Source organism: Aspergillus wentii (genome assembly GCF_001890725.1).
Source record: "Aspergillus wentii DTO 134E9 unplaced genomic scaffold ASPWEscaffold_9, whole genome shotgun sequence".
NCBI classification, from domain to species: Eukaryota; Fungi; Ascomycota; class Eurotiomycetes; order Eurotiales; family Aspergillaceae; genus Aspergillus; species Aspergillus wentii.
In genome coordinates, this window is record NW_024467840.1 from 852 (window position 1) to 25,141 (window position 24,290).

The following is a 24,290-nucleotide window of genomic DNA, read 5'->3' on the forward strand; positions in this document are numbered from 1 at the left end:
AAACTTAACTTATATAATATACTAAGTTTAAGTAGGGCTAGATCCTTACTATTTAGTCTTAACTAATTATATAGTGCACAGCTATTATCTAATACTAAGTTATCTAGATAGTATTCTACTTCTATTTACTATTCTAGTTATAGCTCTTCTTCTATTTAATTATCCTATATTATCTTAATCAGTCCTCTTTTCCTTATATTAAGCTCTTAATTAATTTCTTCTTCACTTAATATAGTGTACTATTAATAGAGTTTCTAAAGTTATAGGTCTTTATTTATTACTCTAAGTTCCTTTATAGCTTAGAGTTATTTTCCTAGGTTCTAATTTCTCTAGTTATACTATTACCTTACTTAGTAATCTTTTATTATATATCTAGGTTTTCTATAAAAGAAATAAAGCTTTTCTTTATACTATTATTCCTATTTATCTAGTGTTATACCCTTCTATCTTATACTTATTATATTAAGTTCTATTAGTTATAGCCTAAAAGGATCTATATATCCTTAGCTTACTAGTTATACCCTTTAGCTATTATTTAATTAGTAATTAGTTATATACTAATTTCCTCTAAACTAGTAGTTAGTGTGCTAATTTTTAAATTTATAAAGTTTATTATCTATTTTAACTACTAATTTAATAAATCTAGCTAGAGAGTCTAGTTATTCCTATTAGATAAGTTTTTCTTATACTTCTAGTTTTAATATTTCTTTAAATTATAATATATATATATCTTTATCCTAATCTAGGTAGGATATAATTTACTAGAATTTAGAAACTATTTACTATACTAATCCTATCTATCTAAGTTATTATAATTTCTATTCTACTTATTATATAGTATTAATATTACTAAAAGTTCCTTTAAGGTATTCTTTAAACTTAGTATAAGAAGTAAAAATTTCTTTAGTATTATTATCTTAATAATATAATAAGTTCTCTTAAAAGTCTTAGAGAAATAGCTTAAACTAATTAAATATATTACCTAATAAGTAGGTTAATATAAAAACTACCTTATTAGCCTTATATTAGAGTTTCTCTTTATTAATATTAAGATAGGTGTCCATCTATATAAGAAATATTTAAAGATATAATCTTTTTCTAGTAAATAGTTTAGGTAGTTATACTTTAACTACCTTAGTAGTTAAGTGACTCTCTATTATAGTAATAGTCTTCTAAAGCTACTTAATTATCCTTAAGAGCTCCTTATTACTCTAGGTTTTACTAGGATTAGCACTGCTTATTAGGGTATTATTAGTTATAGTATTTTTAAGTTAATTACTTAAGATAGACTGGTATTAATATTAAATATTATTTATATACTTATATAGATAGGTAATTAATATATCATACCCTAGGATCTTATAACAGTACCTTAACCTATAACCTATAAGTTAAGCCTAGGTAATACTAACCTATAATCCTAATCTAAGGATATTAATAGCAACTGGGGTACTCCTAATAAGTTATAGTACTTAAGGATATAGTAAGGTAGTTAAAGAGAGAAGTAAGGCTAAGAAGTATATATACTTCTTAATTAAGCTTAGAGATATATAAATAAGTAGGTAGAATAATTAGAGTAGTAGTAGAATAGTAACTATAAAATAATAACTTATATTAATTATAAAGAACTATCTAAGTATATAAAATAAGTATCCCTATATATCCTTTTATTATATCTATAATCCTCTAGATGGTCCTCTATATAGTATGCTAGTGGTATACTATTCTATATACTAAGATGTATACCACCCATGTCAGTATACTAAATAGTATGTTTGCCAAGATATGGTACCTATATACCATATTATGTGAGTGTGGTAGTGTCTGCTAGATAGTAGCTATAAAGAGCGTGATAATAGTAATTCATAATTCTCCACCATAAGAATATCCTTTCCCCTTGACCGCCTGATTCTGCCTGATGCAGTCACTGATAAAGGTGCCGTAACACCCTCCTAACCCTAGCCATGCCAAGACTTTTTTACTATGTGGCGCCCTACCCCGCCGTGCATGGAATAGGGTCTAGAGTAGTTAGAATAAGAAGTAATTTAAGTAGTATTATAGTATTATATTAATCTAATATCTAGACTATTCTAAATTTAGCTTAGTATAGGACTTATAGATAAGCCCCTATAAAGGGGGGGAGTAATTATTATACCCTAGAACCTAATAGTAAACCAGCAGTAACCTTATTATAAGGTCTTAGTAGGTTCCCTAAACCACATGACTATAGCTAGTTAAGATAGTATTTAGAAGACTGTATAATAGATAGATGCAGGGTAAGTGATTAATTCTGAGTAATACCACCAAAAAGTTTACCACGCAGTATTCTCGCCTGTAGTATGCCAGTAACTCACAGCCTAAATCACTATCTCCAAGCACCTCCGGCTCCCAGTGCTTTACAATAACTACCCACCTCCTTTATTCTTTCTCTAACTCTTATTTTTTTAATCCCCTATTCTTCTTAATACTTCTTATCTCCTCTAATTCTCATTTTATAACCCCAATCTAGCAGTTAAATAAATCCTATCTTAAAAAATATTAATTACTATAACTATATAAAGAGTGGCCGGGCTGCATATAAAATTGATGGACCCCGTCAGCGGGGGCGGGGGGTGTCCCGTCAAATGGCGGCGCGCGCGCACGCGGGCTGGGCCCATTATTAGTCACGATATCAGTCTCACCAGGAAGATACTAACTACAGCATGTAGAAAGCCGGAGATAAGACCATCCACGCAGCGCAGTGCTTTGGACTCAAAGGAAGAAGTAATAAGTATTGTACTATTTTAAATCAAATGTTCCTCGATAAGTTCTGCGAAAACTGGAGCTACATCAGGTCTACTTCATATGTAAACAGGTAAAGTGCCCAAGCATAACAATTTACTACAAGGGAAATAATTAAAGCAGTTTCAAAATTGGATTCATAGGCCAGACACCTCTTAGTCAACCGGAGGAGCTGATAGATAAAAGTCTGTAATCACAAGAAAAAACCACTGTATATCCAAACTCCACGCTACCAATTTTAGTCATTCCTTAAAATGTACATGATTGAAGAGAGACTGAAAGAAAAAGCGCAAAGAAAACAAAGCCGAGCCAAAACAAGGCTGTTTATGAGGCGATTGAGGTTACCTTAGAAGGGGAATGAAAGGTAAAAGGAAATGAAGACTTGCAACATCCGAGCCAGCGGAAGACAAGATCATTTAAGCACGGAAGTGGTGACCGGCGTTGCGTCGGCGGGTAGAGGCCTTCTTGTTACCGGCGGCGCCAAACTTAGGAGTACCAGTGCAAGCCGACTGGCCTTTAGGGAGAAGGTTTTTGGCGTCTCCTAGCTTCTGCACATATTTGCCAGGGTTGGGGAATCGGATGTCGTAATTCTCCTTAGTGGTGCAGCCGTTGACGTTGGCTATAAACATGGGAGGGAAGTTTGAAGAGCGCTTCTGGATAGAAGCCTCATCATTAGAACGCTTAGATGATCCACCGGTGACAGTGATAGGGGCGCAGTTCATATACATCTCACGGTTTCCGATACGGTTAAACCAGGTCCAAGCTAAGGTATACTTGCCGTTCTTAATGCCCTTAGGGATTTTGAACTTTAAGTTGCTGGGGACGGTGGAGCTAGGGGAGTTGCCAATATTGCCATTAGTTTTAATGGGGCAGCCACCTTCCCAGGACTTAATGACCATCCATTTTGAGTTCTTGGTAGGCTTCAAGTCAGTAGACAAACTGATTTGACAAGAACCACCACCATGAGTGGCGCTACCAACTAAGGTTAAAGACTGTTCCTCGCCAATCTTAAAGGTATTATCACCGTTAGCAGCGGCATAGACACCATTACGCTGCTTGCAAGGAAAGTCACTGCCATCAGCCGCGAGAGGAGAGTTGTTAAGAGTGCTTTGGCCGTATGGGTGAGGGCTCTTCATGTAAAGGTGAGCGTTGACGGTGGAGGCACCCAGGAGGATGGCAGCCACGAAACCAGTCTTGGAGAACAACATTGTGTAATGGGAGATTTGTTTTCTAACAAAAAAACTGATCGACAGTTAAGGATGGGATATTCTGATCGTGCCAGACGAATCAGGGGGGGGGGAAAAAAGAAGGAGAAGCCGAAGAGACGGGACGTTGGAAAGCTGAGAGCAGGAAAGACTCCTGATGGGATAGAATTAGCAAAGAACAACATGATGATGAAGTGGAAAAGGTAGGAAAAGAGAATATACGTATGTAGCCATGATCAAGGAACACTGGCCATTGTAGGAGGCTGATCCAGCTGACATAAAGATCATAAAGGGCCATGAACAGGGTAATAAGACAACAGGCAGAAAGCATTAGACAATAGACAATACCTTTGTATGAGCAAAGAAGAGCAAGTGGTGCGCGAGACAAGAGAAGCTTTTCTTTTCCGAAAAGGAACGAAGTCGGAGTATGCCACAGGCAAAACAACTGAAAGTCTAGATAGAAGAGAGAGAAAACGAAAATAGAACTAGCCCGTGGAGCAAAAACTGTTGAACAGGAAGATGATGGAAGGATTGATTGAACCGCACTGCGTTGGAGAAGAAAGAAAGAAAGGATGTGTCTAGAAATCGAAAGGGGTTTTATAGACTTGAAGAACCGAAGAAACAGTGTGCAACACAGCAGGCAGAGTGGCGCAGTCACAGGGTGGTGGAGTATCAGGCATGTCTAGCAGGCTTAGTGAGGTCTACGCTTAGTGAGGTCTACGCTTAGTGAGGTCTACGCTTAGTGAGGTCTACGCTTAGTGAGGTCTACTCAGCTGATCCCGCTTTTAGCCCGCCAACTACTATTTTACTGGAGTTCAACACTTTTATCCTGGCATGGATGATCTCGGACTCTCAGTTCTCACCCATGTTGGACCTCTCATCATTACCATTGGCCTATCCCTACGATCGGGCATTGGTTCCTGTTGGCCGCCCAATGGCGATCTCCGCGGAGATGACTCAGCACTCGCTTAGTAGCCCACAGTGGTCCACCATTGTAGATAGCTTCGTGTTAGATGGCTCCAATCAATCACCTATCTATCTCTCATTCCAGACCTATAAGGTCACCATTAAGGTTCCATGTGGAGGTTCTATAGTTTGGTTGTCACCTGGGGCCCTCAGGAATGCTGTCTCATGGATCAGAGCCTCTTTATTGCTGATAGACATGGCCTTCTCTCCCTGCGGTCCTCGGAGGTCAGGGGTAGAGGTTGTAGTCTTAGATCTAGTATAGCCCAATGCTAGCCAGCATCGAGCACTGTCATCTGGGCTGGTCCGGTCTGAAATTTCTGTAGGTCCTCCCAAGGAAGTTTCCCAGCATTCAGTTTTTGAGTGTCGAATTGTTCTGTAATAGACATTTCGGGTTTCCTTCATGTCGCTAGTAGAGATGGATTGTTCCTTAGATATTAACTTACTATATCCTATATCCTATAGATAAAAACATAATAAAGGTAAAGCACTTGTACAGTTCATCTAAAATATATCCCAAACTCCAAACTCCATACCTAATCAAGTCCCAACATTCCTCACCATCACTCCTTACTTCGTTAACCTAGTAATACTAACTAATACTACTCCTATAATCTATATGACTTTTATTTAGGTTTTTATCTAAGTTTCTATCAGCTAGTACTCTATAAGTTTAACTATAAATTAGCACAACAGGGACAAAGCACGAGAATAAATTAATAAGATCCTGAATAGAGCTTAAAAAGAATTGGATAAGCTTAGAAATAATAAATCACTGTCAGTAAATGAGATGCAGTAGAGCTTCTACCTCAGACTTATCACTAAAGTACTTAGCCAGCCAGCAAAGATAATGATTAATTCAGGTGTAATAGGAAACTACATAGACCTAAGGTATAAATAGTAATTGTTACGGCACCTTTATCAGTGACCGTATCAGGCAGAATAAGGCGGTCAATAAGGAAAGGATATTCTTATTACAGAGAATTATGATTTACTATTATAACTCTCTTTACAGCCACCATTTTATAACACTACCATACTCATGTGATCTACTACCATCTACTATTACTAAGACATGATATATAGTATATAACTACTATCAGGACTACTATTAAGATGGTATATAGAATAGTATATTAGTGAGGGATATATATAAGGACACTTATATCATATACTTAGATAGTTCTTTATAATTAATTAAAGTCATTAATCTTATAGTTACTATTCTATCACTACTCTAATTATTCTACCCACTTATTTATATATCTCTAGCTTAATTAAGAAGTATATATACTTCTTAGCCTTACTTCTCTTTTTATCTACCTTACTATATCCTTAAGTACTCTTAGCTTATAGGAGCACCCCAGTTACTGTCAATATCCTTAGATTAAAGTCATAGGTTAGTATTTCTTGGCTCAACTCACAGTTTTACAGGTCCGGTACCATTGTGAGATACCAGGGTGTGACAAGTGGGCGAGCCCCATAGGAAAGGTGGGAACCCCCTCCGCAGGGGCTGGGGGTGTCCCATGAAGTAAGCTCTATTATTCTCTATTCATTCTATTTACAATACAGTTGTAGAAAATTTTTCTTATTATTCTTTACTATTATTGTCTCTATTCAACGTGGTTTAGCAAACTGCCCAATGTTGCTGAGTCAGCCCCACTCCAAGCCGCCCGAGCGCAGCGAGGGGTGAACGACTTGTGGTTTTGTCAATAGAATAAGCTCTACTAGTCACATAATTAGCCACGTCAGTGTCCTAATTAGGCTAGCGTTGTCATGTCAGCTAATTAGGATGGTCTACGTGAGCTGTTGTCATGAGGATGAGAGGCGGTCAAAAAAACCTCCCAGATTCATTTGAAACTTGTCCCTCTTCAATAGATACAGATCAGGTGAGCCTATTGCACCATGACTCAAATCTTGGGTCTCAGAATCCCCCAGAAAGTCTCCCAGAAAGGCAAACCTCCTGTTTATGCTTCGATCGTCGAAGACCTCAAGGCGTTTGTCACTCGCTATCCGGCCAGAGAGATCCAATTCCGACAGGCCATCTACGATGCTACCAATCCAGCCAACGGCGGAGCCGAAGAGATGAAAGCGGAAGGCATCAACACTTTGGAGGACTATTTCCGCTTCTGCCAAGATCTCCTCCACTGGGTTCCAACAGTCACATCTGGGAACAATGAGCTGCTGCGGAAGCTCCTGGTTTTCCACTGGGTGCTCAACCAGCCCAGTGTCATTGACCTCCAGACTCCCGTCAACCCTGCCGCCACTAATGACGATCCGACATGGCTCTCCTACTGGCAGGTGAGCTATGCGCGCGAAATCGGCCGTTGGCTGAGCACCAAGGAGTCTACGGGAGGGATCTATAGCTTCTATGAAAACGCCATGTTCAATCAAGAGGCGCACCTATGGCAAGACCCCCCGGCTGGAGGATGGGAGTCATTCAACCAGTTTTTCGCTCGCCATTGGAAAGATGACGACGTCGCCCGACCTCTATCGGAGGAGGATCGAGCAGAAAATGTGATTGTCAGTGCGGCCGACTCCTTTTTCAATGGGAACTGGGACGTCCAACAGGGATTCGTGACCATCAAGGGTTTTGTGTGGCCGATTTCGAAGCTCCTACAGAACGCAGCGGTAGACTTTGCCAGCGGTTCATTCATGAATGCATTCCTCACTCCGACTGACTACCACCGCCAGCATGCCCCTATCAGTGGGAAAGTCGTCGAAGCGCGAGTCATCCAGGAGCAGGTTTACCTCCAGTTAACCAAGATGAGTGAGGGGAATGGCAAGGTCGGTTTGGCGCTCGACCGTGGTCTTTTGGTGCCACAGTCCTTGCGCAAAAAGGGATTGGGCAAAGAGCCCCAAGAGCTGGATGGCCCCGATGAGCCCACCCACCAATGGTGCCAGACTCGCGGGCTGATTGTCATCGAGAACGAGATTTATGGCAAAGTGGCCGTGTTGCCGATTGGCCTGGCTCATATTTCATCTGTTGTCCTGCACGTTGAGGTGGGACAGGATATTGTGAAAGGGCAGGAGATCTCCAACTTTGCGTATGGCGGATCGGATATGGTCTTGGTGTTGCAGCATCCAGTGGAATACACGGTCAATAAAGGTGACAAGTGCAACGTTCGAACTCGCATTGCCACTTTTGGACCGCCGAATTGAGCTCTTTCCATGTGAGGTATATATCTCAGCACATCAATGCAATTTCATTTCTTTCCAATGAATGACTATTCAAATCTCTGTTTTGCTCGTGCAGGAGATAGGTGCACAGTGTGAAGATCCCAAAATACATAAAGTAGAATACTAGTAAAGAGAAGGAGAAATCATGAAGTAAGGATATAGTATATCATTATTATATTCCCCGCTCCTTTAAAAGACAACTACGCAATTTAACTTTGAAATGAAAAGGGTAAATGATCCTATTGACTGCAAGTCTACATCACTCCAGGTTTGCCCTGTAAAAGCACAATTCAATAGCATAATGTCTCTTAGACATATCAAGTGATAGAGACTGACTGATATTACCAGTAGAAATTATTTTACAATATCACTCACAATGATGCTCAAAAGGAGTAGAATACCTAAGGGAAAGGAAAGGGATATAGTAATTAATAGCTTAATTAATAGGGTTCTATAGCTAGTAGATAGGGGGGTGGTAATTAGCTACCTATTTAATAGGGTTAGTATAGCTTTTTAGTACTGAAAAAGAGGTGGGCCTGCCCACTAGAGTGGCTGCCCACCATATGAAAATTGTGAACCCCCATCAGCAGGGGCCGGGGATGTCCCATTAAGACTATATAATAGATAACTATAGGGTAAGTGATTAATTCTAAGTAATACCACCTATACATTTAACCATGCAGTATTCTCACTTGTAGTATGTAGGTTATTTGCAACCAAAAATCACCATTCCAAGCACCTCTGGCTCCCGGTGCCTTACACTTTTTTAACAGCTGTAACATAATTTCTGCAAGACCTATTGAGAGGCTACCGTACTGGGTCCATACCAGCATCTAATCAGACTGTTTAGGAGTCATAATTACCTTACAAAGAACTGTATTATGAAAACAGCATAATTTACAACTCACCAATCTTCCAACGGTGACATAACAATTTTTCTAATGAGCCCTCCCAAGCTTGACCATGATTTTCTGCTCATACTCCCTCTTCCACCGATCAAAAACAGCCGCCCGCTGGTCTTCAGATGCAAGCTGCAATTCTGCCAACCCTTGCGTGATGCGTGATTTTACGACACAACATCGGCGATTTTTCCCATACGATTTTGCAATGCTTTGATGGAGTCCGTTGAGGGGATATCCTAATAAACCCCATAATCCTGTGGTTCAGTTAATATTGACTGATTTGAGAATCCTAGCAGATGGCATGATGTACATACCAGCTTGGGGTTTAAGCAGTAACCCACCAACGCCCTTGCCAGCTCCTGACAGGAGACCTACAGCTCCGTCGCTTTTCCATCCAAGATGAGGTTGGGTTATAACACCAGTGATTCCGTCATACAAGCTATACATCAGTTCCTATAATATTTAGCCTAGGATGGTAATATTTGAAAGTGTAATTCTTGCTTACCTCACCGGCACCAACAAATCCCGATTGCAGCCCGGTGGCTATTGGTGTCTCACGCACGGTTTGGTCATGGTAAAATCGAGGCGCATAATGAAAGGTGTGACAGAGCAGGAATGTAACACTCATCGGTAGCTCCAATATCCAATCAAAGACCTGCCGTCCAGTGTAACTAGTATTGACGAGTACATTCTTAAAGGATGCCGATCCTCGATCCATCGAAGGCATATCCAGTGAGCTTTGACTTGATGTAGAAAAGAGCGAGGTGCTAGATCTGGATATTACGGCACCCGAGTTTGGTTTTTCGTTTTGTTGACCATCACTTTGGGATCCGGAACACAGGGAAGAGCGACCAGACAACTGGTTATCGCAATAGGTTGTCAGACCATATCTCTCGGCAAATCGAGCCGAAGGAGACCGAGAAAAATTCTGCACTAGTTGAACTGGCAGCTCCACCAGTCCTGTCAAGAAATTGGTTAAAGAACCGGTGAATGTTTCGGCTACTGCGAGGCCAGGAACCCCGGGTTCCAGATTCGTATCGTAGGCTTTTGTTCGGTGTCTATCAAGGTGAGTAATCATTCTTAACCTGTCTATATAAAGAGATGCATACAGCTTAAAATCCTTTGGAGCAAGTTTCTTGGAGTGAACGAGACAACAAGCAGCAAAGGCACTAACATAGATCTTCGTATGCTTGATTCGCCACACAGCCGGGCGATCAGGACACAGTGCACATCGCATCCTATGCAAGTTAAGATGATGATGGAAACTCTCCATCGCCCTGAGTGCACCATTCTCAGACTGGATTTTCTCACTCAGAGCCTTTGCGTTCTTTCCAGTTTCGGGCTCAAGACAATAGCGGATGGCCTCTACTAGCCTATGCGTAGTCAATTGCTTAAAAGGAATGGGCTCAGGACCTGCCCCATTCATGGCAACCAACATACCCCAGAAAGGCTGATCACCAAAGAATGGTACGATGGCTGTGGGTCGCCCAAAAGCTAGCCCGGTTGCAGTCGTCCCAGCGCCACCATGATGAATAACCGCAGACACTCTGGGGAATAACCAGTTGTGCGGACAATTGTCGAGGAAGAATACATCAGCATGTTCGATTTGATCAGCCCCTAACCCTCCCCAGCCCTTGGAGACCAATGCGCGTTGGCCAGATGCTTTTACAGCGGCCAGAATAATCCCAGTCAGACCATCCGGATCGTCCACCACAATTGACCCAAACCCAATATAGATAGGCGGTGGTCCAGCTTCGAGGAATTCGAGGAGATCTTGGGGAGGCTCGTAGTTTTCGTTGACCGGGGGGAAGCAGAATCCAGCAACGTCGATATGACTCTGCCAATCATTGGGCTTTGGGAGAAGGGATGGTGACCTTTGCATGGCCGTATGTCAGTCATGGTCATCAATAAAAGTATAGTTTTCAAAGCCTACCACAAGTATGTAAAAGGGATCTTCAGCCGATGGATTAGGCTAGGGGCTCTCATGGAATCCAACTTTTGTAATCCCAGTTCACGACGACGGAATTCATTAACGAGGTCGCCTACCCCCTGCCACATCACCGTTTCTGCAATCATATACGAGACCAGATTTGCGACCGTAGATTTGTTACCGGTTGTATGAACGCTCGCCATAGGATGTGAAAAGAACTGAGTAGGCGACCACGGCATTCTTGAGGAGTTTCAGCAACAAATCTATATAGAACTGGGAGGAGACTAACGTGAACATCAGGTGGAGGGGAATCCCCATCTTCTCGGCACAATGAATGTGAGCAAAACTAGGCGGGTTAGCAATGATGGCATCCGCAATAAACGGCGGTGCTGATTCCCATTCTGCTGGAGTCGAGTTGATGCCTTCGCCAGGTTCAAAACACGATCGCCAACAACCGCCCAGCATCTTTCGGATGTCTTTCCTACGCTGGATGATTTCCCCTTGGATAATAGTTTCCATCTTGGGGAGCAACTTGGGGTTTTTCACCATGAAGGACATTAATCCAGCTGGATCGCCTCCAATATTGAAAAACTCCAAACCACTCTCGCGAACGGAATCGCGGAAGACCAAATGTGTAGCTAACCGAACCCGGTGGCCGTGTCTCTTTAACTCCTGACCAAGCACGATGAACGGTTGGACATCTCCACGAGATCCCACAACATGAATCACCACGTTCAGTTGCAGGGGAAACCGCGTATCGCTATCTTCGGGCATCCATGACCTCTGACGAGCATCATTCTGGCGCCGTAAGGCATCCAACAAACTGCCAATCCGTGGACAGTGCTCTTGCAAGTCAACAACTAACCGGCCGTCATCTGTACAAAAATAAATTGGAGTTGGCTTAATAACCCATGCAAAGAAGTTCCAGCGTTACCAGTGACTCCTGTCTCTGCAAAAAGACCGCCTGTAATGACTTTGGCCTCTTTTGTCTGATCTGCCTGGCTGGGATCAACCACGGAGGGAATTCTGTGGACTATCGTTTCGGCCATTTTGCATTTGGTGTCACACCCAAGAGTATGTGATGCCTGGCTTATTTTATTCTAGATAACAGTTTTGTAATAAATAATAAACCGTTCATGATGGTATTTCTAAGCAAAATATGATGATATCATTACTAGGTCTAGCCCACTTCGGGACCTAGAATGAGACCCTGGAACAGAACCAGATATACTTTCTACTAATCCTGCCGGGCTGAACTTATAATGTATATAAAATAATTTATAATCAAGATTAGTTCTCCCTAATACTAATTAATTTTTGCCTTTCCTATTGACTCAACCTACGGAAGAAGCTGAAGTGTCAGCGTTGTGTGTTGATAAATGGTAAAGGATTAGTTGACAGCATAATTATGAAGGATATACTTTCCACAGCACAACTGGGTAACGTTAAGCCTCCTTGTCTAACAACAATAAATAAATTGATATTGTTATTGTAGGGTATTATATTTATACACTTTAGGGTCCTCCTTAAATAGAAGAGTCACTTCTGCAATCACGCGCAACAAAGTGTGTTTGGAGTCTTATGGTTCCGGCGGCTGATTTGTCGGCGGGTCTCTGGGGCAGGTACACCCTCTGTACCACGAATCGTTCGGCCGGACTACTCACATCACCGTTCCTTCAGCAGACGGACAAGAAGCTCTCATCAGAAAGGCATATCAGAAAGCTCACATCGATATACTGAGATAGACTGGCTATATCAAATGCCACGGCACAGTAATCAGGGTAGGAGATGTCTTGGGGACGACCGCCATCACCAATACTTTTAGAAAGCAGGCCTCTGGCCCTTGATTATTGTATCAATACAGATGGGTACAGTTAGAAGTATTATTATAGTATAAATACGCCACAGGTAGTTTACACGAAAGCCATATTGGACTAGGATATCATGTGATTAGGGTTCGAAAGAGTATCTCTTTGTTTCCGGATATGGAAGGCAATAACGGTTGGCACTATACAAGGAGATACCAAAGTCTCTCATCCTAAACTATTTCAATTATTTGCCCTATCTATTAATTTTTTTTTTATTTAAAAAAAAAAAGTGTCATTTATACTATATCTAGTGGTTGAACATCACCGTCATATCGCCTACTCTATAAAACTGCCAAATAAAATGAAATGAACAAGGCAACGAGCTGTTTCCGTGGATTGAGATTCTAGTGGCCCTCAGCGCAAGGGAAGAACCAAAAGCAGCTTGGATACGCAATCAGTTCAATTCTATCCGGATTTGAACGCGTTTATGAAAGGATCTAGATAGAAATGTCATAAATCTTGGAGACTGCTAGCAGTTGGTGAGATTACTAAAGTTATAGTAACGACGTCATTAAAAGATTACTCCAAAGGTTTAAAGTATTAAAACGGCACTATCGGCAACTTGGAAATTTTCAAGGGGTGAAGTAGGCGGATAAGATATTTGAGACAAGCAATCCACACTGAAACTTTTGAAAAGAGTAGTTGAAATTCTCCCCTAGTTTGACTAGGAAGAAAGGAAAGTTTATCGCCAGCAGTGAGTATGACACATAACGTGGTTTGACTTAGGTCGTACCGCTTAGTGGGTCAGCGGCTCCTTAAGTGTCATAACAGATCCCTTGAATGGCCGCTTTCGTAGTAGTTATACATCTGCCGGTTCTGTATGGGTACTTTTGATCATGTACCGCCTGTCAATAAATAAATTCCCTGACACCAGCTTTATTCCAACTACATGATTTTCTTTTCCTGACAAAAGAAATTATCCAGTCATGCACATCCGCTCTCCTTACCGTGATCCAGAAATACGCAAGTATATCTGCTGTGCTTGGACAATGTTTCTTCAAGCTAATTTGCCAACAGTCCAGTTTCTCTCCCGAAATACAAAAATTCGGTGTCTCCTTGATCTATACTCTTTTTCTCTGGATGGATCAAAAATGTCTGAGATGGAGGAGTGGTCCACAAATAAGATTCAAATCGCTGAATTGTGCCGTAAATGTCAGGAGAAGGTCGAGCGAACGCTGTCCAAACAGGACCTTAACGTTCACGCCTTAGTTGGGCATTCCAATTTACTTTACAGTCTCTTAACTGAGATTGTCTCTGGGGAAGACAAAGAACGGTGTTCCTCACTAGCCACAGAAGATCTTCGAGATAATAGATGAATAGAATATGGCAAGGGAAAATCCGTGGAAGTTTGTGATTCAAGGGCTGATTGTGAAAACAGGGCAGATTTCGCAATTACTTCGGACAAGGCTTGCAACAATCCACCATATCGTCGTTACATTATTTAGGACACCTATGAAAATGGGGGTGCCGAGATTGTTTCATCGGATGTTAGTTGAAAGCGGAGAGTTTGGCCTTTCCCTGAGTAGTTACCCACGCCTCTTATACCGTTCCCAGGCTTTCGTTGATCACCCAAGCGTTTGAGAATGATTTCTCTCTTTCCTTTTCTTCTTGTGTCCACCTTCCCTCAATTAATTTGTGCCGTTGAGCCAGAGCAAGAAAAAAGAATTTTACTTATCGGTACTCGACAGTTACTATACTCTAAAACTTTTTAGTAAATCATTTTATTGTTGCGAGCTCCATGAAATTTCTAGAAACCACACATGATCAAAGTATCTAGCATAATCGCTAAGGATTTTTATTGTTTCCTCATCCAGGCTAACGCTACTCATATTCTGGCTGCGAGTTCGTCCCAAATCTCCAATCCCCCGACACTTCATACCCTATTCATCAACAATGTCCTTACGGTCAGGCCTTTCTGAGAACAGTACGTTTTGAATTCCAATGAGTTGGAGATCACCAAAGAGCACGAAGGTCAGAAACATGCTCCTCTTTCGGCCGTATAACATTAAATTTGAGAAAGTCGCTCTAGGTATAGGTCACGTAAGTAAAGCCGTACCAGAAAGAGAGCCGTCCATTACAACCGATAGGCCGGTTGTTGAGACAAGGCGAATAAACTTGGTGGATTCAGATCTTCTCTACTTTTGGATCGATGATACCTTTAAGTCAGGTGAAATCAGACCGAATACAGAGTTATTGAAGTATATGTATGATTGAGCTTGATCTCTGTATCTTTATCTAAATGGTATGTCTAAACAAGCCACATAGCTCAAATGATAAGGATTACGCAAGTAATATTATGTATACTACTCTGTTGGACTGATGGAATTTATGGCGTTAATTCTGAATTTGGAGGCTCGCTCTTTAGGAACCTTGGAATGTGGGGTGTAATGTCATGTCTATGAGAGTTATGGGTCACCAGCTTTCTTGGTCGTTGATTGGCGGCAACTTTAACCGTTGTCTCAATTGGACCGGAAACATTAAGCCCTTGCCTCTCCATTTTCCTCTCCTGATGTTAACATCCCATCGAAACGACATTTTACGACATTAGTACACCGTTTCGAGACACATATCCAGCTTAAACATAACTTGAGCCATGGAACTTCTTCGCGGAACCTTCTGTATCCTTATTTTTGAATTTTAATGTCGAATGAAGCTAGCCACAAATCCTATGCTAATTAACTTAACAAAGTGGCTTGGTTGAGAAAAAAAAAATTTTTCAAAGAAAAGGCTGCAAGCAGGGCTTTGGAAGCCTCAAGGCTTCCCCCTGATTTGACATCGAGGGGCCTTGTTATACATTTCAAAATCCTCATGTGTTGAAATCTTCGTGGTACCCAACCCATTCTACTACCTCTAAATTCAAATTCTAGCACATTAATATGGTTCTAATTGTTAATTCTCACTATCAATCGGTCCATAATGCAGCTACCTGTCCATGATGACCTCGCGATCTATGATAACCCACAGTCCAATGTTGATTATTTGTCACATGAATGGAAATACGAAGAACTCTGGCCAACAAGACGGCATATTAGAAAAGCCAATTTAGATTGGGCTTACTATTGCCGATTGGAGAATGCGCTCTGCAGAGCGTGGATGAAAGGGAGGGATTCCCGACAAGCCTTTCCAGCCACTGGTATTGAATGGTATAATACTGTTCCCTCTCTACCCATACCTAGCAATACATCTCACTTAATAATGAAATACAGGGACAAAGATAGTGATATCACATGGTTATACGGGCCTGTTAAGATTTCAGATCAACCGTTCGGAGAATCCACAATACTGTCAGCCTTTCAGCCACATAGAAGGCCACAAAGATCTGTTCTAAAGAGAAAGCCCGATCTATGGCAAGAGCATCGCACCGCTCAAGTTACCAACGCATGTAGCACGAATGAAAAGTACTATTCTACAGCTACAAATTCAGAATCTTGGGTATATTTATGACTTTATACTTTCAGTAACAGGTTTCTGACTCAAGTCCTACTTAGGGTGTGATGAAAAATCGTTCCTTCGTGCATTTCAACGAAATAGCCCCACAGAGTCAGTGTCTTCCTCCTTCTAATGAATACGCAAATACATTTCTCGTCCCTAGGGACCCCTTATATGGCATTCAGAGATATCCTGCTAGCAATTCAAGGATAGATAGTACCATTTCACTACCACCTACGACCCTGAAATACTCTGCGCCCTATCAAGACAATGTGTTTTCGGATTATAATGGCCAGAGTGTACCATATGAGAAGCATGATGATAATGAGACTTTTAATCGCTATGACCTTGATGAGCCGCTCGGCCCGTACTTTGAGCCTTCGCAAAGTTCCAACTACCCAGATCCATTTAACTACTCATCAGAAATAGATTTATCAAGGTAGACACCCCCTGTTGTACTTAACTTAAACTTCCTTTTCTGAATTTGAAACCGTACTAACCTCGAGAATATTGATAGTTAATTAGGTATTACCTGTGTTGGGGGCTAAGCTTTGCTTTACAAGTTGTGTTGGGATACCTTGTGGGATAATTTGACCCAACGCGTCTTTTGGCAAACCAGTGATCTCCCTCTACCTCTACATTTATCCTTAATAGAATATTTACTTTATTTTAGACATGCTAATAGTATCCATGTTCATAAGCAAGAAAGAAATGATAGTTGTGCTGTTATTCACCGACTTTCAGTAAATTAGAGAGAAATCTCCGTCTCCACTCGCTACCGCCGCCCGTTATATATAGAATAACTTCGATTCTAATTCTCTTTACATAATATTTGACAGTATGAAGGTACCTCTGGAGGGGACAGTCCGGAGTGCATGGGAATCCGGGGGGTGGTGTGTATATATATCTGTAGCGTGTCACACGAGTCGAGTTCGAGTAGAGATTTAGGACTCGACTCATGAGTAGAGTTAGGGTTTAGGACTTGAACTCATGCCAAGAAGAGTAAGAGTGGAGTAAGAGTCAGTATTTTTACTTTATTTTACTGTATTTCTAAGCCTCTCCCATATAAAATAGCTGTATTTTTGGTATTATGAGTAGAGTTTTAAAATATTTAGAGCTTGAACTTATAGTACGAGTCCTAAATCTCAACTCGTTACTCATGAGTAAACTCGACTCGTGTGACACACTATATATCTCTACAGATTGTGTTATAAGGACTACCAAAATACTATTAACGTAGGGAACATTTGATATCATCAACTAGACAGTATCCTGCCTATAGTCAACATTTATTTGGGGTTATATTTATGATTTATATACTGAAGTGCATTTTTATTAATTTCAGCCACTCATGAATACTAATGAAGGCTGCATTATATAAAATAGTATCTAGCCATCTTTCTAACTGGATTATATGGTGGATAAATCTCTAAGAATAGATGGCTTGCATCCCAAATTTGATGCCTAAGATCTCCTTAAGTGGAACAGGACCCTAACCATAACAGAATTAAATACCAATACAGACCCCATAAATATAGAGCCTCCCATGTTTCGAAAGCTCTCTGGTTCTAGGAGCAATGTTGGGAAAATACCTGTCTGGGTAGACATTTTGAAAAATCAACATAATGGGTATTATGAGCACCTTGGGCTTGCTGAATGATGGCATGAACTGTGTACTTTTCAAACCTTAAGGTCCCCGTTTCGATACAAGCGATTAAATTTATTTAAATTTATGAACCCCAATACGTTTTCCAGAACACGACTAAGAAGTTGAACATTTGAGTCAGAGTGATCAGATTGAACCAAAGATGTAAGAGACTCGAACTGCTGAAGTTGCTAATATGTAGTCAAAACTGGCCATGGGGTAGAGCTCATATGCCAGTGGGGATGCTTGGATGGTCTCTTCGAAATTTTGCTAATTCATCTTTGAGTATCTAAGAAGGTGCCAAGAAATGATTTGATGGCTTTCTCATGCTCATAACGCGCCGCAGTCGCTGCTTCGTCATAATCCTTCAAGGTCGAATAAGGCATGGGCATGAAAAATGGATCTTCGATAACTTGTCTTGTCTTTTCTTACTGCAAGCTGGAACTCTCGTGGTGGGCTCTATAGACGGGCCGGGGTGTTGAGTTGTTTAAGCGTATTGCTGAGCCAAAAATGGCACTCTGACTTTCCCTGTAGACACCAAATAAACGTTCATTATAAATGCATTTGTGATGTTTCCATTGTATTTTTCTTTATTAGCGAGAAGATTTTGCTGATAATTGTCGTCTCCCTACATGCGGGGATGTCAATCAGTGCAATGAATGTGAAATTTACAGGAGAACATCAGACGTCCAATCGCCATATACATATTCGGAAAATAATAGTCCAAATTCTGATTACCTTGCCCCCAATAAGCCATATGTGTGGTATGACTTTCGCCAAAGGTTTAAGCGATACCCTCACTGAGAACCTGGCCTTCTGTAACCATCTAGATGGTGGCCTGAAAATATTGTCAATTACTGACAGCAAAGAATCTAAAGCTGAGAACTGTAGAGCTTTAATTAAATGGAAAACCGGGAAATAAAATCCCATATAGATAGCTCGAATTTGGGAAGAAACAGTTAACTGTGGAATGTTTTATTGGTTTGCACAGAAGCTTCGATTCTAGACTAACCATAAAGTTACTAGTGTCACGGACCCAGAAGAAGAAATCTGAACGGCTTTAGGTGGGTGGGGTTAAATCATCACAAACCTCACTAAACAACAATGAACATATTCGCCCCTTTTCCATTGCTCCCACCTGAGATCCGGCATTATATCTGGCATATCGCCCTAACATCCGACTGGTTGTCCAGTAGGCTGGAACGGATCAGCAAAAAGATCAAACTTGTCGGTACCCCCGACCGCAAATCAATCAGCCAAGCCAACCATGAAGCCTACCAGATCATGCACCGAACACATACAGTCATCGACGGTCTCGGATGGTTTGACTTTAGCCGGCACCTCTTGTTTGTGCGAGACACCCAAGCAGATCGCAGCCTCCTACTGCAAGCCGCGGAGCAGTATGACTTGCTCATGCATATCCGACATATTGTCCTAAATGCCAGCAATCAGCCTATGTTGCTTGACACGGTGGCCTTTCTGATAAAGCATTGCCCTAAACTGCAGAGTTTAGTCCTTGTTGGGCCGTGGTTCGTACCCTCTGATACAGACCAGTACGATCCTGATACAGACTGGATATCGCCATATGAGGACTGGTCATGGGTATTTATTAAGGCACCAACAGAAATAAATCTTCGACCACTCTTCGAAGACCTTGAGCATGGTGGCTCTGAAAATTCTGCAAGTATTGCACGGTATCGATCCAGGCTTGATAAGGCCATTCAACGGCTGCCTACCCCCCTGCCAAGTCATTTGCGGATGATCGATAATCCCCACTGGCGCACACGACACACTTTAGATCGAGTCCAGTATTGGATTGAAAGGCCATCTTCACCACCAAGACTATATCTAAGGACTGTTGAGGACATTTGCTATCCAACCGCACAAAATCACGATAGTGTGAGAGCGTTATAAGCCATCAGTGCACCCTTTCTTTCATTTATAGAGATACTTATATGAAAGCTCTGGCGGGCTGTACCATATGTTCAGTACTTTGGCATACCCCCTCAGGAAAGCCGGGCGATCGCATTCCCTGAAAATAAAAGGCATTCGTGCCGTGGATTGCTGGAGCTAAACCGACCCTCAATTTCATAGATCACCAAGTCATCAGACTTTATTTTTATATTTAATCATGTCAGTAGCTTAGCTATTAGTATGAATATTTTGATTAATTTTCTTTATCCTATGATTCATCTTATCTCAAATCAGATGAGTTATGCTCCGCTTATGCGGCTTTCCCGTCGCGTCGAAGCCATTAGGATGACCTGATATTGCTCGCCTTGTGCATCTTGGCTTTGCCGAAAAATATACCTTTAATATAGTAGAAATGTAGCTCCCCCCTTCCTTGAGCTCTACTAACTCTAATACCATTAATTTAAAGTAGACATGTTCCTGTCAATACTAGACACTATGCTGTATTTTTCGAGACGTCAGAGCTGGCTCACGATTTCCGCGAGCCCACTGTCCATACCCCACCCACATCGATTCATAATACCACAATCATGCCTCACTATCATCTCTGGTATCTCACAGCTAAAAAAAGGCAACTACGCTGGTACACTCAGAGCGTCAATCACCATCCATCTCACGCACATGAAATGCACTGCCACTCATACATTACTGCTAGTGGCACCTCTTGCTGCGGTGCTGATGTGCTTTGTGCTCATCATGGAGCTAAGCTTTTATGGGTGATGGCAATACCTTAACTACTACAGTTAGAAGGATGCGCGGTTAAGAAGTTCCAAAATTCAGCCCCCGCCACTAGTGTGGCTTACAGCACCTTTAATTATAGACCCTCTCTCTTACACAGCCTCATCGTCCGCTTATCCCGTTTTTGCACCTATTTATGGAAGGCTTTCAAGGCTGTGGCTAAGCTCAGCCAAAGTGATGGATTGATTGTCAAACTGATGGACTATAAACTTCCCCTTGGGTCTGCCCTTTTAATGATTTCTGTGCAGTAATTTTTCAATTAAAAATATTTGCAGGTTTGGATTAAACCTATCATATTCTATCAACATGGCTATCCACTATCTCGATCCTGTCGCTGAGCCTATTGGAATATTCGGCCAGTTTGTCTCAAGGGAGCAGCAGACCTTAGCTTTGAAAGAAAAGATATTCTCCCTCTCTGGGGATAGCTTTGATGTTAAATTGGCCAATGGACAAGTGTTTTTAAAAGTGACGGGATCAGTCATGTCACTTTCTGATCGGAAATCGGTGGAGGATGCTTACGGTAATCACTTGTTTGATATTGGCAAGGAGCATTTCCATCTCCACACGACCTACGCGATCAAAGACCCGAATGGCAACAAGATTGCTGAAGTGAAGAGTGGCTTCGCCTGTAAGCACTTTGGTTCCTGCTCCAAAATATAAAATTACTAATTGCAGTAGTGCTCGGATCCAAAGCCACGGCCACTTTCACTGGTCTCAACGGCAAGGAAGTCACTTTGCTTATGAAAGGGAATTGGAGTGATCGTACTGCCGATATTGTTGATCAAAACAGCGGCCAAACTGTGGCTCGCCTCGGCCGAAAGCTGTTTGACGGCCGAGAGATTCTGTTTGGCCAGGAGACCTATGCCGCTGTGGTTGCACCCGGTGTGGACGGAGCATTGATCGCCGCCTTGTGTATATGTTTTGATGAGAAGAACAGAGATGAGTGATATCAGAGGGATGCATTGAACATATAATTGGGAGGAGGAGCGACTTGGTCGATCAACTGACGTATAAACTGGGCTTGGGTAAATAAAGGCTTCCAGGATCAAAAGAAATTTAAATACTCATTGATTAGCCTGCTGCATGCACGCCAAACAGCACATTGGAGTTACACTATACGGAGTTTCTTATTACCGGATGAATTATGTATATTGTACACCTCGCTAGACAACCTGTACCCTAGTTTTCTTTGAATCTCTATATCATGTGATTTAGGCGAACAATCTGTGATAGTTATGGGAATAATCAAACTAATCTACCAGCTGCGCTTCTGCCATCTGCAACACCTGTCATAAAAACAGCTTTGAGCAACGACAATATTATAATAAATGAATCAGAGCCAGTGAGTAATTAGGCCATTACTACTTTTTCTGATAGGAGCCTTTATCAATCACCAGAAGCCCCATGGTTATGATAACTAGAGGTGCTGTTGTGTTGTCCACAACGCCATCTACAAGCCTATCCATTACCATGATTTCTTCCACGAGAGCCACCGGCTGCGGAAATCATAGGCTAGTGGCGATGGTAGAAATAGCAAAGCCTATCTGAAGGACATGGCCCTGAGGGTGGTAGAATATATCAAATCTCAAGCATCGATTAGAATGAATCTATTAGATGAGCAAGTCCAAAGTCCTTGACAGCTACTCGCTTTTAAGAGATTTTAATGCCCAACTTTCCTGTATTAACAAAAAGGTCATTCTCACTGTTAAAAACTGTTTTATTAGGATTAGTCGATTGATGGATTGTCTTTGCAACTTTGGACACTACTACACTTTCAGATTGGACATTTTGGTCGTACTCCATTCGACTATATAATAAGAAATATTCATTTTGGCCAGGCAAGGCACCATTAAAGCATCTATTCCTTGCATCGATAAATCATTGGTAGAACCATTTCCAGGTTGAGAGTCGTGTAGGTCTCGGATTTTTCGCCATTGTTCACAGCGTGGGTTATTCCATCTGCCAACTACTTTTATTGAAGACACCCATAGTCCGTTTCTGTCTCCCAGCAAAGATCTATTGAGAAATACCAGGTACTGGACCTATTGATACAACAACTTCTTCACCCAGGGCATCAACACCGCGAAGATCACTAAGCAGCAGTTTGAGTTTTTGCGTGACCGAACCGGCTCGATCGCTTATGAGGACATATTCATTGATCCACCGTTCCGCGAAGGGCCTACAGATCGAATATCTCGATCGGCAAATGGTTCTATAGTAGTTTCAACATGACGATTCCAGATTGCCCAATCATGACAATCAGGGGTCGCATGATGATTGGGCCTAACCCTAAAAATTGATAACTACGTCCACACCTGAGACTGAATTTCCCAGTCGGGGAGATAAGATTGAATTTGCAATTCCAATCACCACCAGGGATTACTGTTGGTTATATCAGAAGTGGAGTAATTACCCGGTGTAGGAATACAAAGCGACCTCTATCCATGTATCCCACCTCTTCGTTCAACGCCTCTATCTGTCCTGAGAAATGGGCTTTGCTAGTGGCAGGTTGAGACATGCGCATATCTGAATCACTTATCTCGCTGTGACTGTCTTACTCTGTTGCCTGGACTATCTTGGCATATGTCTACAGTCAACAAATTTGATCCTGATACTGTTGAGCTAACCATCAGATCGAAATGACTACGTTGTCTTTGATTCGAGGAATTACATTTTGGACACCATTAAAAGGTAAATAGTTTGCCATATTGCTGGCCCGGAACAGGCCATTGCATGATCTGAGTGGCAATTTCATCATTCTAGGCTGTATTGAACACCAGGAAATACAACATTAAAGCTACTGTCAGATTTTAGCGCATAGTGACTCATAATTAGTATATTCACTGAAACAACCATTCAGCAAAAAGGGTTGCCTGAAGACTAAGCTGGATATATATGTATGGTAGTCTTGTAGCATGCCATAATGTAAAACCAAGCAACCTACTTATTTATATTGCATTACAAATCCCAACATCAAAATGTCTCTATCAATTGTGCCAATGACCAAATCCGACATTCCGCGGTGCATAGAGATTGAGAACCTCGCGTATGCAGATAACCCGCTCAACCGTGTGTTATTCCCCTCGTCAGATTCTGCCGGTTTTCGATCAATTCGAGAAAATGAGATGGAAAAGGCTTTTGATGAAGAGAGCATCTCTCAATTTTTCAAGGTCGTTGATAGTGAGCTCTCTGGCGATGATGCCACAATAGCCTGGGCGAAGTGGCAGATATGCCCCGAGGGCTTCCCGGAGCGTCCTCCGCGACAGATGGACGTACCAGGCATGGATATCGACGTTGCCAAGTTGATACTTGGAGGACAAGATAGTTTGATCAACCGGGTGATTACTGGAAAGCCGTGTATCTGTAAGTAGAGTGTTTGTATTGATGGATCTGTGTTCATTGTTTTAGATCTGTCCAATCTTCAAACAGAGCCTAAGCATCAGCGACGAGGAGCTGCCGCAATGCTCGTTCGATTGCTCTTGGAAGCGGGAAAAGATGCCGACCTTCCTGTGTTTTTGGTGTCAAGCCGGGCAGGGTATATCGTCTACCAAAAGAATGGATTTGTGGATTTTGAAGTTGTTGAGACAGACCTGCGTCGTTTCGGTCAGACTGAGCCACATGTTATGACCGTGATGCGCTGGGAGGCTCCTGTTGATTCTTTGGGATGAGTCGGTATGG

General features: G+C 41.7%; 8 protein-coding genes across 8 annotated transcripts; 6 read left to right on the plus strand and 2 right to left on the minus strand.

Moving 5' to 3' along the window:
- Positions 1-2,854: 2,854 nt before the first annotated feature.
- On the minus strand, positions 2,855-4,248 carry ASPWEDRAFT_699551 (uncharacterized protein). Its single transcript, XM_040839086.1, has 2 exons — positions 4,209-4,248; positions 2,855-4,140 (listed from the first exon to the last, which is right to left on the minus strand). Exon 2 carries the CDS (start codon positions 3,987-3,989, stop codon positions 3,198-3,200), a length of 792 nt encoding a protein of 263 aa, XP_040683736.1. The 5' UTR covers positions 3,990-4,140; positions 4,209-4,248; the 3' UTR covers positions 2,855-3,197.
- A 2,538-nt stretch (positions 4,249-6,786) lies between these two features.
- Positions 6,787-8,333, plus strand: ASPWEDRAFT_45648 (phosphatidylserine decarboxylase). Its single transcript, XM_040836589.1, has one exon. It carries the CDS (start codon positions 6,855-6,857, stop codon positions 8,109-8,111), a length of 1,257 nt encoding a protein of 418 aa, XP_040683737.1. The 5' UTR covers positions 6,787-6,854; the 3' UTR covers positions 8,112-8,333.
- A 601-nt stretch (positions 8,334-8,934) lies between these two features.
- Positions 8,935-12,036, minus strand: ASPWEDRAFT_142191 (glycosyltransferase). Its single transcript, XM_040829432.1, has 7 exons — positions 11,896-12,036; positions 11,251-11,836; positions 10,965-11,201; positions 10,141-10,905; positions 9,537-10,089; positions 9,346-9,484; positions 8,935-9,285 (listed from the first exon to the last, which is right to left on the minus strand). The coding sequence occupies exons 1-7, from the start codon at positions 12,008-12,010 to the stop codon at positions 9,068-9,070; spliced, it is 2,613 nt and encodes an 870-aa protein (XP_040683738.1). The 5' UTR covers positions 12,011-12,036; the 3' UTR covers positions 8,935-9,067.
- Positions 12,037-14,600: 2,564 nt separating this feature from the next.
- ASPWEDRAFT_699579 (uncharacterized protein) lies at positions 14,601-15,104 on the plus strand. The gene has a single exon (XM_040839087.1). The coding sequence runs from the start codon at positions 14,771-14,773 to the stop codon at positions 15,041-15,043; it is 273 nt and encodes a 90-aa protein (XP_040683739.1). The 5' UTR covers positions 14,601-14,770; the 3' UTR covers positions 15,044-15,104.
- A 500-nt stretch (positions 15,105-15,604) lies between these two features.
- Positions 15,605-16,401, plus strand: ASPWEDRAFT_699595 (uncharacterized protein). The gene is made up of 2 exons (XM_040839088.1): positions 15,605-15,972; positions 16,036-16,401. Exons 1-2 carry the CDS (start codon positions 15,746-15,748, stop codon positions 16,271-16,273), a joined length of 465 nt encoding a protein of 154 aa, XP_040683740.1. The 5' UTR covers positions 15,605-15,745; the 3' UTR covers positions 16,274-16,401.
- A 2,606-nt stretch (positions 16,402-19,007) lies between these two features.
- ASPWEDRAFT_187532 (uncharacterized protein) lies at positions 19,008-20,039 on the plus strand (the record flags this gene model as incomplete). The annotated part of the gene is made up of 1 exon (XM_040832187.1): positions 19,008-20,039. One exon carries the CDS (start codon positions 19,008-19,010, stop codon positions 19,815-19,817), a length of 810 nt encoding a protein of 269 aa, XP_040683741.1. The 3' UTR covers positions 19,818-20,039.
- Positions 20,040-20,795: 756 nt separating this feature from the next.
- ASPWEDRAFT_142195 (LURP-one-related/scramblase family protein) lies at positions 20,796-21,879 on the plus strand. Its single transcript, XM_040829433.1, has 2 exons — positions 20,796-21,240; positions 21,291-21,879. Exons 1-2 carry the CDS (start codon positions 20,919-20,921, stop codon positions 21,557-21,559), a joined length of 591 nt encoding a protein of 196 aa, XP_040683742.1. The 5' UTR covers positions 20,796-20,918; the 3' UTR covers positions 21,560-21,879.
- A 1,711-nt stretch (positions 21,880-23,590) lies between these two features.
- On the plus strand, positions 23,591-24,280 carry ASPWEDRAFT_32297 (uncharacterized protein; the record flags this gene model as incomplete). The annotated part of the gene is made up of 2 exons (XM_040833641.1): positions 23,591-23,975; positions 24,021-24,280. The coding sequence occupies 2 exons, from the start codon at positions 23,591-23,593 to the stop codon at positions 24,278-24,280; spliced, it is 645 nt and encodes a 214-aa protein (XP_040683743.1).
- Positions 24,281-24,290: the final 10 nt, after the last annotated feature.

Excerpts from the sequence above, each read along its gene's own strand:
- ASPWEDRAFT_699595 (XM_040839088.1), top strand. The coding sequence starts at position 15,746 with ATGCAGCTACCTGTCCATGATGACCTCGCGATCTATGATAACCCACAG. Across the intron at positions 15,973-16,035 it reads CCAGCCACTGGTATTGAATG|GGACAAAGATAGTGATATCA; the intron begins GTATAATACTGT and ends AATGAAATACAG.
- ASPWEDRAFT_45648 (XM_040836589.1), top strand. The coding sequence starts at position 6,855 with ATGACTCAAATCTTGGGTCTCAGAATCCCCCAGAAAGTCTCCCAGAAA.
- ASPWEDRAFT_699551 (XM_040839086.1), bottom strand. The coding sequence starts at position 3,989 with ATGTTGTTCTCCAAGACTGGTTTCGTGGCTGCCATCCTCCTGGGTGCC.
- ASPWEDRAFT_699579 (XM_040839087.1), top strand. The coding sequence starts at position 14,771 with ATGAGTTGGAGATCACCAAAGAGCACGAAGGTCAGAAACATGCTCCTC.
- ASPWEDRAFT_142191 (XM_040829432.1), bottom strand. The coding sequence starts at position 12,010 with ATGGCCGAAACGATAGTCCACAGAATTCCCTCCGTGGTTGATCCCAGC. Across the intron at positions 11,202-11,250 it reads CCCCTCCACCTGATGTTCAC|AATGCCGTGGTCGCCTACTC; the intron begins GTTAGTCTCCTC and ends AAACTCCTCAAG. Across the intron at positions 9,286-9,345 it reads ACTGCTTAAACCCCAAGCTG|GATTATGGGGTTTATTAGGA; the intron begins GTATGTACATCA and ends ACTGAACCACAG.
- ASPWEDRAFT_142195 (XM_040829433.1), top strand. The coding sequence starts at position 20,919 with ATGGCTATCCACTATCTCGATCCTGTCGCTGAGCCTATTGGAATATTC. Across the intron at positions 21,241-21,290 it reads AGTGAAGAGTGGCTTCGCCT|TGCTCGGATCCAAAGCCACG; the intron begins GTAAGCACTTTG and ends TAATTGCAGTAG.